The following is a 16,461-nucleotide window of genomic DNA, read 5'->3' as shown; positions in this document are numbered from 1 at the left end:
TTACAAACCAGTGAGTCTCACATCGGTGGTGGGGAAACTATTGGAGAAAATTCTGAAGGAGAGAATCACCACTTGGAGAGGCAAGGTTTGATTAAGGATAGTCAGCGTGGCTTTGTCAGAGGAAGGTCATGCCTAACACATTCGATTGAATTTTTTGAGGAGGTGATCGGTTGTGTCGTCAAGGATACAGCAGTTGATGTAATTTATATGGATTTCAGAAAAACCTTTGACAAGGTCTCACATGGGAGATGATAAAGAAGGTGTGAGCATATGGCATCCAAGATAATTTGGCAAGTTTGAGTCAAAGGGTTAGTGGTAGGAGATAGAGGGTGGTGGTAGAAGGCTGTTTGTGTGACTGGAGGCCAGTGGTATATAAAATGATATAGATGAGAATGTTCGGGGGGTGATAAGTAAGGTTGCAGTGATATGAAGATTGGCAGAGTGATTAATTTTTTTTTCCTCTTTATTCGTTCATGGGATGTGGGCGTCGCTGACTGGGTCAGCATTTATTGCCCATCCCTGAGGGCTTTAAGAGTTAAGCACATTGCTGTGGTTCTGGAGTCACATGTAGGCAAGGCAGGTAAGGATGAGAGATTTCCTTCCCCTAAAGGACATCAGTGAACCAGACGGGTTTTTACGACAATCAACAATGGTTTCATGGTCACCATTAGACTTTTGATCACAGATTTTTATTGAATTAGAATTTCACTACCTGCCCTGGTGGGATGTGAACCCAGGTCTGCGGAGCATTTCCCAGGGTCTCTGGATTATTAGTGCAATGACAATACCACTGCGCCACTGCCTCCCTAATAGTGAGGAAAAAGGTCTTGGTTGCAGGAAGATATAGACGGGTTGGTCAGCTGGGCAGATCAGTGGCAGGTGGAATTTAACCCTGAAAAATGCAAGATGATGAACTTTGGAAGGAATAACAAAGCAAGGAGTACTCAATTAATGTGAAGACACTAGGAATCGCAGAGAAACAGAAGGATCTTGAGGCACTTGTCTACAGATCCCTGAAGGCAGCAGGACAGGGTAATAGAGTAGTTGAGAAGGCGTATGGGACACTGGCCGTCATCAATCGTGGTAAAGATTATAAGAGCAGGGAGGTCATGTTGGAGCTGTAGAAAACTTTGGTTAGGCCACAGCTGGAGTACTGTGTGCAGTTCTGGTCACCTCACTGTAGGGAGGTTGTGATTGCACTGGAGAGGGTGTAGAGCAGGTTCACCAGGATGTTGACTGGGATGGAGCATTTGAGCTTTGAAGAGGGGCTGAACAGGCTCACGTTGATTTCTCCAGAGCAGAAAAGGCTGAGTGGGCCTGATTGAGGGGTATGGGCAGGGTGGATAGGAAGCAGCTGTTCCTCAGAGTTGTAGGGTGAATAACGAGGGAGCATAATTTTAAGGTCAGGGGAAGAGGTTTAGAGGGGATTTGAGGAAAAAGTATTTCACCTAGAGGGTGATGGGAGTCTGAATGCACTGCCTGGGAGGGTAGTAGAGGTCACAACCTTTACAAAGTACATGGATTAGCACTTGACATGTCATAACATTTAAAGATATGGGCCAAGTTCTGGAAAGTGGGATTAGTGTAGATTTAGTGTAGTTTTGTCAGTGCAAACTCGATGGGCCGAAGGGCTTCTTCTTTATTGTAAGACTATATAACAAGATATCTGCAATTTCAGAGTTTGATTGACAAATTATGAGGAGCATAGGCAGAGTGGATAGTCAGAGACTTTTTCCCAGGGTAGAGGCAAACACATGAATAGGATGGGAATAGAGGGATAAGGACCCAGGAAGTGTAGAAGTTTTAGTTTAGACGGGCAGCATGGTCGGCACAGGCTGTGAGGGCCGAAGGGCCTGTTCCTGTGCTGTACTTTTTCTTTGTTCTTTGTTCTAACTCCAAGTGGTTATGGACTCTTGAAAACTTTTCATGAATGGGAGTGATTTAAAACAAAAATAAAGTCTGCGACAGACACTTGGAAGATTATTTTATTTATTCTCAGCATGCATCCTGAGGTCTGTTCTAGATGGGTTCTGGGTGAGCTGGCATGGTAAGGGAAAAGAGTGGTGGGTGGGGGTGCATGTATTGGCATGGAGGGGATGAGAAACCATGGGGGATGAGCAGAGGGGCATAGATTGGGAAGAGAGGCCAAGGAGATGGACAAAGGGGCATAGTTTGGCATAGAGAGTGTGAGGGGCCACTCACATAGGTTGACATGGAGGATATGAGGGCCAGTGGTTGTTATGGAGGGGCCATTGGGTATGGGTGGGTGCATGAGTTGGTTTTCCACCCAGATTGTCTGAATAACCAGCATTCTTCACACTTGTTCCAGAGTTGCTTGGCCCGATTCCCAGGGAACCCGCCACCCTGGAACAGCAATCTGACCTTCCAGGCCACTTTCTCCCATGTCGGATTTGCAGAGCTGGGAAATGGCCCGACTCTGCACTCCCAACCTGGTTACATTTTCACGGACTGAATCTCAGCAGGATAATTCGCTCCCACCCCCAATTTTTGTTTTGGGCGTACTGTTGTTTTAGGATCAAATTATTTTCACAATCCCAACGTCTAAAGCTTAATCTGCAGATTGCAAACTTCTCTCACTTTACCTGTTCAATGCTGGGTTTCTCAAAAGGAGGACTTCCTAATGGTCCTTCCACCACAGGGTTACCCATTTGTAAAATACATTTTCTCAAAAGCTGTGAATGGAATTGAAAACACATCATGAGTCCAGGGAGGGAAAATAAAACATAAAATGGAATGAAGATAGCTTCCAAACTTAGAGGGTGCATTTAGGGTCAGAGAGAATGACAAACTTCCTGGAGAAATATGATAAAAAGGCCAGGCTACAGCAAGAATGGAAAGCAAATAAAGGAGGAACCACTGCAGATTTTAACAGGATGCAAAAATATTTAACAACAGAACTGTATGCAATAGTAAATTCCACTGAAAAAAATAATTAAAACTAGGCAGTTCTGGGCATATCTAATTATTCAGTTGATAAATGCACTTGGTGTAGTGGTACTGAACCATATAGACTAGAAAGACCTCTGGTTTTATCTCAGGCTATGCAGAGCAAGCATGTCTGACATGAAACTGAAAACATATTTTAATAAAAAGGGTTGTAATAGTAAAACTGTTTGCAGGAACTGAAGTAGAATTTATATATACTTTTTATATCCTGCTGGTCTTCTGTAATCCTGCTCACAGTATGCCAGGGGAATACACAGTCCTGTAGGAACTGGACTCTTACTTCATGCCACACTTAATTTAAATATGAAATAGTGCTGAACCTCATTTTTTGTCCTTTGAATCATAGAATTTACAATGCAGAAGGAGGCCATTCGGCGCATCGTGTCTGCACCGGCTCTTGGAAAGAGCACCCCACCCAAGCCCACACCTCCACCCTATCCCCATAACTCAGTAACCCCACCCAACACTAAGGGCAATTTAGCAAGACCAATCCACCTAACCTGCATATCTTTGGACTGTGGAAGGAATCCGGAGCACCCGGAGGAAACCCACGCAGACACGGGGAGAACGTACAGACTACACACGGATAGTGACCGAAGCCGGGAATCGAACCTGGGACCCTGGAGCTGTGAAGCAATTGTGCTAACCACTGTGCTACCGTGCTGCCCTTTATACAACTTAAAATACATTACTGAGTCAATTCAAATTTAATTATTTTAGTCAGATTTTGAAAAAAAAACATAAATTATTCAACATATTCAAGCTAATTATATAAATATATTTATAATGCAAACTAGTTGAAAAAATATATACACTTTATCTGTTCCATCCTTTAACCCATCCATTTCCCACCAATCTTTGCTGTTTGTTTCCTCCTGAACATGCTTCTCTGTGCCCACTTCTTCAACTTCTTCAAGGTATGGGCCCACAGTCCAAAGACATACAGGTTAGGTGGATTGTCCATGATAAATTGCCCTTAGTGATCAAAAAGGTTAGGAGGGGTTATTGGGTTACAGGGATTGGGTGGAAGTGGATCGGTGCAGACTCAATGGGCCGAATTGCCTCCTTCTACACTGTATGTTCTAATATTGACATTCTCACCCCCAATTACTTCAACACCAATCTTCTCTCCTTTTTTCAACCTTCACTATCTCACACCCGACGTAGAAAGACATTTTAATTTCGGTACGGTTCAACTCATCAACTGGGAAAGTGAAAACTGTCCCCAGATTGTGTTGGCAATATGTATGGCAACAGTCACGCGTACACGGCCCACCTCAGCAGGGAAAAAGATCAAGAGTAAATAAGGATGCCAGCAGAGACAAAACATTTTGAAAATTAATAAAAATTTTGAAGTAAGTATTTTAAAGGCGCTCATCTATAACATTTTAAAGGTGGGCGACAAATGTTGCCACACTGGAGCTTCAGAATACATCCAGAATAACTACAGTGAAATCAAAATCATTAAAAAAAAAATTAAACTGAAAGATGCTGATTAAAAAGGATCCAAAACAAAAGACAGTACAGAGAATATGGTTACCTGCCATACATACCTATAGGCCACAGCTGAAAGCACAAATTGGCCAAGAAGCTCAGGAAAAGCAATATTTTTTTAAATTTAGAGAACCCAATTAATTTTTTCCAATTAAGGGGGCAATTTAGCATGGTCAATCCACCTACCCTGCACATCTGTGGGTTGTGGGGGGTGAAACCCACGCAAGCACGGGGAGAATGTGCAAACTCCACACAGACAGTGACCCAGAGCTGGGATTGAACCTGGGAGTTCGGTGCCGTGAGGCAGCAGTGCTATCCACTGCGCCACCATGCTGCCCTAGGAAAAGCAATTATAAGACATCTCAGACTCTTAAAATTAGGTACAAGCTGCTCAGATGCAAAGAAGTCTCTAATGAAGATTGTCAATTGTGACAGTGTGGCCCATTTAAAGGGCTGGCTCCACGGACCACGTGATTGGCCGACGCCAATAGCACGGGAGCGTGTAAAACCTGGCCAATAGGGAGTTTGTGCGGGGATCCTGGGAGCAGGACCTCAGGCAGTGTGGACCAGGGAGCCAAAGTGTTAAGACCTGTTGTACAATGTTCTGTGCCTATTACTTCACTGCCTTTGTCTTTCATCAATAAACCCTTTAACAACTGGAAGTCTCCAGTGTATGTCACGAGTCATCATATTGGCGACGAGGTAAAAGTTTTCGATCGCAGCCAACAGTCGTTCTGAATTGAGGGGGGGGGAAGGAAAGAACAGTTGAGCAAGTAGAGAAGCTCCAGCAAGAGTTGAAATTATTTAAACCGAGAGTGGAAAAGCCTATCATTAGGAAACAAGATCCATTTGATCATGGCATTGAGGACTGGAGTCAGTGCATTGAACAGCTCCTTTTGTTTTACCGTGAATGAGATCACAGGTGAGGACAAGCAGATGGTGACACTTCTGAGTTTGTGGGCCCCAAACATATATTTTCTTAGGAACTTCACCTCCCCGGAGGCACCCAACTGGAAGACCTTTGACCAGATAGTGAAATTGGTTAAAGAGCATTTCAACACTAAGGCCCTCGATTATCCTCAAATGTTATAAGTTTAACCCTTTAGTGAGGAACCTTGAAGAATCTGTCTCAACCTTCAGAGCCAAGCTTTGCCAGCTTGTAGGTGCCGAGGTTTAGATATTTCTGTAAGCTCAGGGAAGGTGGTAAAAGACGGGGAAGGGTGGCATTGTTAGTCAAGGACAGTATTACGGTGGTAGAAAGGACGTTTGATGAGGACCTGTCTACTGAGGTAGTATGGGCTGAGGTTAGAAACAGGAAAGGAGAGGTCACCCTGTTAGGCGTTTTCTATAGGCCTCTGAAAAGTTCCAGAGATGTAGAGAAAAGGATTGCAAAGATGATTCTGGATAGGAGCGAAAGTAACAGGGTAGTTATTATGGGGGACTTTAACTTTCCAAATATTGACTGGAAACACTATAGTTTGAGTACTTTAGATGGGTCCGTTTTTGTCCAATGTGTGCAGGAGGGTTTCCTGACACAGTATGTAGATAGGCCAACAAGAGGCGTGGCCGTATTGGATTTGGTACTGGGTAATGAACCAGGACAGGTGTTAAGATTTGGAGGTAGGTGAGCACTTTGGTGATAGTAACCACAATTTGATTACATTTACTTTAGTGATGGAACACGATAGATATAAACCGCAGGGCAAGAGTTATATCTGGGGGAAAGGCAATTATGATGCGATGAGGCAAGACTTAGGATGCATCGGATGGAGAGGAAAACTGCAGGGGATGGACACAATGGAAATGTGGAGCATGTTCAAGGAACAGCTACTGTGTGTCCTTGATAAGTATGTACCTCTCAGGCAGGCAGGAAGTCGAGCGAGGGAACCGTGGTTTACTAAAGCAGTTGAAACACTTGTCAAGAGGAAGAAGGAGGCTTATGTAAAGATGATACGTGAAGGTTCAGTTAGGGCGCTCGAGAGTTACAAGTTAGCTAGGAAGGATCTAAAGAGAGAGCTAAGAAGAGCCAGGAGGGGACATGAGAAGTCTTTGGCAGGTAGGGTCAAGGATAACCCTAAAGCTTTCTATAGATATGTCAGGAATAAAAGAATGACTAGGGTAAGAGTAGGGCCAGTAGTGGGAAGTTGTGCATGGAGTCCGAGGAGATAGGAGAGGTGCTAAATGAATATTTTTTGTCAGTATTCACACAGGAAAAAGACAATGTTGTCGAGGAGAATACTGAGATACAGGCTACTAGACTAGAAGGGCTTGAGGTTCATAAGGAGGAGGTGTTAGCGATTCTGGAAAGTGTGCCGGATGGGATTTATCCTAGGATTCTCTGGGAAGCTACGGAGGAGATTGCTGAGCCTTTGGCTTTGATCTTTAAGTCACTTTTGTCTACAGGAATAGTGCCAGAAGACTGGAGGATAGCAAATGTTGTCCCCTTGTTCAAGAAGGGGAGTAGAGACAATCCCGGTAACTATAGACCAGTGAGCCTTACTTCTGTTGTGGGCAAAGTATTGGAACGGTTTATAAGAGATAGGATGTATAATCATCTGGAAAGGAATAATTTGATTAGAGATAGTCAACATGGTGTTGTGAAGGGTAAGTCATACCTCACAAACCTTATTGAGTTCTTTGAGAAGGTGACCAAACAGGTGGATGAGGGTAATGCAGTTGATGTGGTGTATATGGATTTCAGTAAAGCGTTTGATAATGTTCCCCACGGTAGGCTATTGCAGAAAATACGGAGGCATGGGATTCAGGGTGATTTAGCAGTTTGGATCAGAAATTGGCTAGCTGGAAGAAGACAAAGGGTGGTAGTTGTTGGGAGATGTTCAGACTGGAGTCCAGTTACTAGTGGTGTACCACAAGGATCTGTTTTGGGGCCACTGCTGTTTGTCATTTTTATAAATGACCTGGAGGAGGGCGTAGAAGGATGGGTTCTTTGTTCTTTGACAGAGTACTGGGCTAATGGTAAGATTCTTGGTAGTGTGGATGAGCAGAGAGATCTCGGTGTCCATGTCCATAGATCCCTGAAAGTTGCCACCCAGGTTGAGAGAGTTGTTAAGAAGGCGTACGGTGTGTTCGCTTTTATTGGTAGAGGGATTGAGTTTCGGAGCCATGAGGTCATGTTGCAGTTGTACAAAACTCTGGTGCGGCCGCATTTGGAGTATTGCGTGCAGTTCTGGTCGCCTCATTATAGGAAGGATGTGGAACCATTGGAAAGGGTGCAGAGGAGATTTGCCAGGATGTTGCCTGGTATGGAGGGAAGATTTTATGAGGAAAGGCTGAGGGACTTGAGGCTGTTTTTGTTAGAGAGGAGAAGGTTAAGAGGTGACTTAATTGAGGCATACAAGATGACCATCACAGTAGCATGGTGGTTAGCATCAATGCTTCACAGCTCCAGGGTCCCAGGTTCGATTCCCGGCTGGGTCACTGTCTGTGTGGAGTCTGCACGTCCTCCCCGTGTGTGCGTGGGTTTCCTCCGGGTGCTCCGGTTTCCTCCCACAGTCAAAAGATGTGCGGGTTAGGTGGATTGGCTATGCTAAATTGCCTGTAGTGTAAGGTTAATGGGGGGATTGTTGGGTTACGGGTATACGGGTTACGTGGGTTTAAGTGGGGTGATCATTGCTCGGCACAACATCGAGGGCCGAAGGGCCTGTTCTGTGCTGTACTGTTCTATGTTCTATGATCAGAGGATTAGATAGGGTGGACAGTGAGAGCCTTTTTCCTCGGATGGTGATGTCTAGCACGAGGGAACATAGCTTTAAATTGAGGGGAGATAGATATAGGACAGATGTCAGAGGTAGGTTCTTTACTCAGAGAGTAGTAGGGGCGTGGAATGCCCTGCCTGCAACAGTAGTGGACTCGCCAACACTAAGGGCATTTAAATGGTCATTGGATAGACAGATGGACGATAAGGGAATAGTGTAGATGGGCTTTAGAGTGGTTTCACAGGTCAGCGCAACATCGAGGGCCGAAGGGCCTGTACTGCGCTGCAATGTTCTATGCTGAGCACTGTGAGTTCAGGACTGCACTTAGCGAAATGTTGTGCAATCAGTTGGTTTGTGGCATCCAGATCCTTAATATCCAGAAGAACGCTGGCGGAGAACACAATCACATTGGAAAAACGTTCCGAGATAGCTCAGACGACGGAGTGCATCTAAAAAGGCGCCACTGAGCTTCAACGGCTGCCTGAAGCGTCAATATGGCCGGGAGGTCTGTGGCAGGATCAACGGGCACAGCGCAGAACCTCAGGATAGGACCGGAACACATGGAGCGAGTGGGAAAGAGTCACAGCGTCAGCCCAAATCCGAGGTTGGGGGGGGGGGGGGTGCAATCCTCAGGAGATCAGCCATGTTCTGGAAATTGTGTGCTTCCGTTGCAACCAAAGGGGGCACATTCAAACACGTTGCCGAGCGGGGTAAAGTGTGCAAATGCTAAAAGAAAGGCAAAATTTTCTGCAGCAATCCAAAGTACCACTGAACACAGTAGACAAGAGCTCTAAGGAAGAGCATGCAATGTATCAGTTGAATGCAGTCCAATTAGAATCATAGAATCCCTGTGAAGGCCATTCGGCCCATCAAGTGCACCAACCCTCTGAAAGAGCATCTACATCGGCCAAATCCCCTACCCTATCCCTGTAATCCCACCTGGGGGCAATCTAGCATAGCCAATCATCTAACCTGCACATTGTTGGGCTATGGGAGGAAACCAGAGCACCCGGAAAAAGCCTATGCAGTCACGGGGAGAAATTACAAACTCCATACAGATAGTCACCCGACATCGGAATTAAACCCGGGTCTCTGGCGTGGTGAGGCAGCTGTTCTAACCACTGTGCCACCCGAATAATATGACTCCGATTGACATTGCCTGAAGTGCAAATGGTATACCCCTCAAAATGGGAGTCAACACCAGGGCTTCAGTAACCATAGTGGGTGAGCAGACCTTCCACTATCTTCGTGCAGGAATGTAGTGTTTAAGCTTGAAGAGGACTATAGCCAAGCTTTCGACATACACCGGGAAAATTTTAAAGATCCTTGGAACAGCCAATACCCCAGTGGCCTACAGAGGGTTGGAGGCCAATCTACCTTGGTTGTCGTGGAAGGACATAGACCCAGTCTGTTGGGAAGACTCTGGTTACAGAATAGGCTCAACTGGCTGGAGATCTTCAAAATATCTAATGACATCCTCAAAGATGTCTTAAGGATGTATGAAGGTGTCTCCCACAAGGAATTGGGCCAGATTAAGGGCATAAAAACCAAGATAAATGTCAATCCGGACTCGACACCAAAATTCATCAGAGCCAGACAAGTGCGATACACATTGCATCGGAAGGTTGAAGCAAAGCTAAAGAGATTGAAAGAACTGGATATAATTAAGCAGTTCAGTTTTCAGAGTACCGATAGTTCGTCTTTAAACCTTGCGTCATTGGAAGCCGATATGGCGGTGGTGGCCGATGAGAATATGAGATTAAAGGTTAAGGTCAAATATCTCAAAAATTGGTCAAATAGACAAAACCTCAGTCATGGGATTGCGCGGAAGGGGTGCAGGGGGTTGGAGGGCCCGAATCCCATGGAATACCTATCCAAGATGTTCGGGCACTAAAGAAATAGAAATAGAAAATCGCTTATTGTCACGAGTAGGCTTCAAATGAAGTTACTGTGAAAAGCCCCTAGTCACCACATTCCGGCGCCTGTCCAGGAAGGCTGGTACGGGATGTGCAGGTTAGTGGATTGGCCATACTAAATTGCACTTAGTGTCCAAGGGGGTTGCAGGAATAGGGTGGAGGTGTGGGCTTAAGTAGAATGCTCTTTCCAAGGGCCGGTGCAGACTCGATGGATTGATTGGCCTCCTTCTGCACTTAGATTCTATGATTCCATGGAAGAGGATAGTTTTGTGTCCCGTCTGGACCTGGACAGGTCTCATTGGATACTTTGGCAGAAACCTCGGCGGGACGATCCACCTCGAGCTATCATTATTCGCTTCCACAGCTTTACGGAGAAGGAGATGGCCCTAAAGTGGGACAAAGAGCACCCAGACCCAAAGTGGGAAGGAAACCTCGTGAGGATTTACCAGGACATGAGGGCTGAGCTGGCGAGCAAGCGGGCAGCCTTCAAATGGTTATGGCTGTGCTCTATAAGATAGGAGTTTGGTTTGAGGTGGTGTACCCAGCAAGGTTACATGAGTTAAAGGTAACTCACCACCACCTTCTGAAGGGCAACTAGGGACGGGTAATAAATGCTGGCCTAACCAGCGATGCCCACATCCCCTAAATGAATCTTTAAAAACTTTGAGGAACCGGAAGAAGCGGACACTTTCATTAAAAAGCATGGACTTGGGTTTAGTTGAATTTGTGTATAGGATCTTTGATGTATGTGGTTTGGGGAAAGTGTTGGGGTATATTGTATACATGATGTGACCATCAATTCACAAGACACGTGGTTGGAAGTGAACAGTGGTTTTAATAGTCTTACAACACAGCCTGCCTGCGACGAGATGAACTGGCAGGCAGGCTCACGACTGCAAAGCTTTATACTTCCGGTTAGTGGGAGGAGCCATGGGCGGAACCATGGGTGGAGCCCAGTACAATCTCCTCATCTCCCCCTATGGGCAGAGCCGCGCAACTGCTTGTATACCGAGCTTACAAGAACACAACACATACAATATAACACAGTGTGAATTACTAGATTGTGATTCACCACAATACAGTTGTTGGTATTTGTTGCTAAATGTTGTTTTCAGTTTAGGGGTTGATTGGCAATTTGTATGATGGGGACTGTACTATGAGGATTGTTTTAATCACTAAGGTCGACAATGGCATTGTCTGTTTCTTTGCCCTGGGGAGGGGGTTCTGCCCAGATAGCAAAAAACAAGGCTAGCGAATGGGAGTGAGATGGGGGGTGGGGGGGAGATGCAGGCCTTGAACTGGCTTGGTCAGATTTCATAGGCTTAGCATCTGGGTTGGGGGAAGGGGGTTTGGATCTTGGGTTTGGTTTTAGTTTGTGTATTTGGGTGGGATGTTGGATGGGAGCGGGGGAAGGGATAGTTTGCTGATGGTGTTTGTAGGACTTTGTTTTACTCGTAGTGGGAGGAGGGTTGAGTTTGGTGGTCATCTTGGAAGGGTCTCTGACGTGTACTTTGTGAATATTTGCCTCGAAGGTGACGGTGGGAATGGCTGATTCCAGGATGAGAGAATCCCAATTTGGTTGGCCACCTGGAACGTAGGGGGACTGGGGGGCCCAGTGAAGAGGTTGAGAGTCTTTTTTATCACCTAAGGAATCTAAATGCTGATGTGAGGCTTTTGTAGGATGCCCACTTGTGTATAAGAGATCAGACCAGGCTGCAGAGGGGGTGGGTGGGACATGTGATTCACTCGGGCTTTGATGGTAGGGCCTGAGGTGCGACAATTTAGGTTAATAAGCGGGACCCCTTGTCGGTGACCAGGATCTTGGCGGATCCTAATGGTAGGCACATGGTGGTCAGTGGGTCTCTAGCGGGTACATTGGTAAATGTCTATGTCCCCAACTGGGATGGTTTGGCTTTTAAAAATCGTTTGGCTTCTATTCCCAAACTAGATACGCACCAGCTGGTTCTGGGAGGGGAGTTGAAATGTATACCGAATCCTAAAGTGTATCGGTCAGGGCTTAAATTGCTAGCTCTATCAGGAGTGGCAAAGGCACATCTGGCCCTTATACAGCAATTGGGGTGGGGGTGGGGAGGGTGGAGATTTCTGCACGCAATCAATAAGAAGTTTTTGTTCTTTACTAGCGGAGAAAGGGTTTTGTGAGCGTGTGTCTGTGACCATCGAGAAATATATTAGGTTTAACAGGAACAATTCAGTCTCTCCCTCCGCATTGTGAGAGGTCTGTGGGGAGGTAATCTCCTATAAGGCGCATTTGAATAGGATGGTGATGGCGAATGGCAGCGACTGGTGGGTGCGATCTTGGAGATAGATCGGCAGTATTTGGAGGACCCCACTCCGGAGTTCCTGGCAACTAGGAATCAGCTGCAAATGCAGTTTTGTCTGGTGTCCACAGGGAAGGCAGCGCTCAAGGGGGGTGGTTTATGAGCATGAGAAGGTAAGCCGCCTTTTGGTTCACCTGCTGAGGTGGCAGGCGGCTTCCCAGGAGATTGTACAGATTAGGGACTCAGATGGCAGCTTGGTCTCTGCTCTGAGGGAGGTCAATTCGGCGTTTGAGGTTTTTTACAGAGATCTCTATAGATCGGAGCCCCTTGGAGTGGGGCAGACATTTGGAGTTCCTGGATGGGTTGTCCTTCCCGGTGGTAGAAGAGAGCAATTGGAGGCTCCGTTATGCTCTGAGGCTGTACTGAAGCGCATTGGGCTGAGGCAAACAGGTAAGGTCCCTAGTCCGGATGGGTTTACCGTCAAATTTTAAGGATGCCTTTGATAGTTGATATGTTCAATGATTCTTTGGCTCGGGGTTCATTGCCTCTATCTCCCTCATCTTGAAAAAGGATAAGGACCCCCATCAAATGTACATCATATAGGCCCATCTATATTGGGCTGGTTTAGCACACTGGGCTAAATAGCTGGCTTTTAAAGCAGACCAAGGCAGGCCAGCAGCACAGTTCAATTCCCGTATCAGCCTCCCTGAACAGGCGCCGGAATGTGGCGACTAGGGGCTTTTCACAGTAACTTCATTGAAACCTACTTGCGCCAATAATCGATTTTCATTTCATTCATCTCATCTCTCTTTTGAATTTGGATGCCAAGCTCCTGGCCAAGGTGCTGGGCATTCAATTGGAGGCCTATGGCCCAGAAGTAATTGCAGAAGGCCTGACAGGCTTTGTTCAGGGATGGCCGTTATTGGCTAATATGCGGCATGTGCTGAATGTTGCCCTCTTCCCCTCTCCAGCCTCCGAACCAGAGGTGATTATATCTAGGAATGCTGAGAAAGTGTTCGACATGTTGGAGTGAGAGTAACTTTTTGAGGTGCTTAGGAGATTTGGCTTTGGGTATTATATAGAGCCCCTATGGCCTGTGTACGCACTAATGCAATGGGTTTTGGGGCGTTTCTTATTGAATAGCAGTGCAAGGCAGTACTGCTTATTGTTGCTGCTCCTGTTTGCAGTAGCGATAGAACCTGTGGTCATGACGCTGAGGTCGTGGGGTGAATAGAGGGGTTGGGTGTGGGGGTGGGGAGGGGGAGGGTAGCGTAGCGTGTCTTTAAATGATGATGATCTGCTTTTCTACGTTACGGATCCAGTCTCCTTATGGATAAAATAATGCGTCTACTAAGGAACTTTGGCTACTTTTCGGGGTATGAATTGAACCTGAAGAGTGAATATGTTCCAGATAATCCTCCGGAGACTGGAGCCAATCTGGGGGTATGGGCAGCACGGTAGCACAAGTGGATAGTACTGTGGCAGCACAGCGCCAGGGTCCCAGGTTCGATTCCCCGCTGGGTCACTGTCTGGATGGAGTTTGTACATTCTTCCAGTGTCTGCGTTGGTTTCCTCCGGGTGCTCCGGTTTCCTCCCACAGTCCAAAGACGTGCAGGTTAGGTGGATTGGCCATGATAAAATTGCCCTCAGTGACCAAAAAGGTTACAAGGGGTTATTGGGGTCGGTGCACACTGAGTGGGCTGAATGGCCTCCTTCTGCATTGTATGTTCTATGTTCTACTGCCTTTTCATCTTGCCAGAGGTAGCTTCCGGTACCTAGGTATCCGAGTGGCTCATGATTGGCCCATCCTCATAGGTTAAACTATACATAGGTTTGGTGAGTAGGATGAGGTCCAATTTACAGAAGTGGGATAACCTTCCGCTGTCCTTGGCAGGCAGAGTCCAGACTGTTAAGAGGAACATTCTCCCTAGGTTTTTATTTCTCTTTCAATGTCTTCCTGTTTTCCTTGCTAAGTCTCTCTTTGCAACGGTTAAAAAGTTAATCACCTCTTTCATTTGGGTGGGTAAGTAATTTGTAGGATATTCCTTCAAAGAGACCGCTTATTACTGGGTGGCCAATATTGAGACGGTGCTGGGGTGTTTGGGGTAGTCAGATTCCATATGGGGGCAGATGGAGGAAAGTGTGTGTAGGGGCTCGAGTTTACAGGCTTTGGTATTGGCTTCGCTCCCATTCTCCCCAGCAAGGAATTCTTCAAACCTGGTGCTGATCTCTACTTTAAGTTATGGAAGCAGTTTAGGCAGCATTACAAGTTCAACACCATGTTGGGGCTGGTTTAGCTCACAAGGCTAAATCGCTGGCTTATAAAGCAGACCAAGCAGGCCAGCAGCACGGTTCGATTCCCGTACCAGCCTCCCCGGACAGGCGCCGGAATGTGGCGACTAGGGGCTTTTCACAGTAACTTCATTGAAGACTACTCGTGACAATAAGCCATTTTCATTTCATTTCATTTTCATGTCATTGTTAGCCCCTATCTGCGGCAACCATTTATTTGTGCCTTTGTGTCTGGTTGCAGTTTCAGTCGTGGGGAGGAAGGGGCCTTGTATATTGTGGGGATTTGTTCATGGAGGTACGGCTTGCTAGGTGGGAGGAATTTTCAGTGAAATTTCAATTGTCAGGGGCGCACTTGTTCCGCTACTTCCAGTTACGCGATTTTGTCCGAAGGTCTGTCCTACTGTTTATGGGCAGATTATGTCAGTGGAAGTTGTTTCGCTGAACCAGGTGAGGGAGAAATGGGAGAAGCAGCTGGGACCTGTTTTGGATGAGACCCTTCGGAGGGTGAACTTCACTTCCTGCTGCACACAACTCAGCCTGATTCAGCTTAAGGTGGTTTTTAGGGCTCACCTAACTAAGGCTAGGATGAGTGGGTTCTTTGCGGGAGTGGAGGACAAGTGTGAGCGGGGCTCTCGTTGGCCCATTAACCACACCCACATGTCGTGGTCGTGTCAAAGGATGGTAAGCTGACTTCCGGTGGCAGTTATGCAGCAATAAGCCACACATGTGGGAGCTCCCGTTTTAAAGAGATTTTTCGGCTCTTTTGAGAGCCCAAAACGGAAATTTTTCGACGTCTCCCGGTGGGGGAAGGTGTGCTGAACGACTTTCCCTGCAGTCCATGACTCGAACTCGGAGTGGAAAGGTGGAAAAAACAGCAGCAGCTCCTCAGAAAAAACGGGGGAAGGGATCCAAGATGGCCACCGACAGAGCTCCAGAGGAATGGAGACTCTGGGCCCAGGAACAACAAACTGATCTCCTGCGCTGCTTTAAAGAATTCAAGGATGAAGTACTGAGCTCTCTGCAGGAAACAAACAGAAGGCTGTCAGAGATTCAGTCCACCCAGGGTGCTGCCATCAAGAAGTTGCAGACGCAGGCCATTGAACGAGAGGAGGAGGCCGTGGTCCTCGTGAGTAAGGTGGAGGGGCACGAAGCACTCCACAAGAAGTGGCAGGAACGCTTCGAGGAGCTGGATCACCGCATGAGGCGGAAAAACCTGCGGATCTTGGGCCTTGCGGAGGGGCTGGAGGGATCGGACCTGACAGCCTATGTGGCTGTAATGCTGGGTTCGCTAGTGGGGGCCGGGTCTCCCCATCTGCCCCTGGAGCTGGAGGGAGCACACAGAGTACTGGCCAGGAGGCCTAAGGAGAATGAACCCCCGCATGCGGTGCTGGTGAGGTTCCACCGGTTCAGTGATCGGGACTGCGTGCTGCGCTGGGCCAAGAAGGTGAAGAGCAGCAATTGGGAGAATGGGGTAGTGCGGATCTACCAGGACTGGAGTGCGGAGGTGGCTAAGCGGTGGTCCGGATTTAATCGGACGAAAGAGGTGCTTTATAGAAAAAAGATAAAGTTCGGAATGTTGCCGCCCGCGTGCCTGTGGATAACTTATTCGGACCGGGACTATTATTTCGATTCCCCGGAGGAGGCGTGGGCCTTCGTGCGGACGGAGAAACTGGACTTGAACTAGGGGTTGGGGGTTGCGAGGTCGGCTGTAAGATATTAGTGCTGGATTCTGCTGTTGCTGTGTTCTCTTTTTCTTCTGTTTTTTTCTTCTTGTTTTAGTACTTTTGCAATTTTGAT

At 46.9% G+C, this 16,461-nt stretch overlaps 1 protein-coding gene across 8 annotated transcripts in view; it reads right to left on the bottom strand.

Moving 5' to 3' along the window:
- The window catches only part of kat2b (K(lysine) acetyltransferase 2B), a 180,547-nt gene that overhangs the window by 53,123 nt on the left and 110,963 nt on the right, over window positions 1-16,461 (bottom strand). For all 8 annotated transcript variants that reach the window (XM_038797856.1, XM_038797854.1, XM_038797850.1 and 5 more), the window contains one exon: window positions 2,604-2,693. In XM_038797856.1, coding sequence (XP_038653784.1) covers window positions 2,604-2,693 — 90 coding nt within the window. The remainder of the gene's footprint in view (window positions 1-2,603; window positions 2,694-16,461) is intronic.

The sequence above is a fragment of the Scyliorhinus canicula genome, chromosome 5 (genome assembly GCF_902713615.1).
Source record: "Scyliorhinus canicula chromosome 5, sScyCan1.1, whole genome shotgun sequence".
Taxonomy (NCBI): Eukaryota; Metazoa; Chordata; class Chondrichthyes; order Carcharhiniformes; family Scyliorhinidae; genus Scyliorhinus; species Scyliorhinus canicula.
Note: the sequence above shows the minus strand (reverse complement) of the source record. Positions and strands in the feature narration are given on the sequence as shown.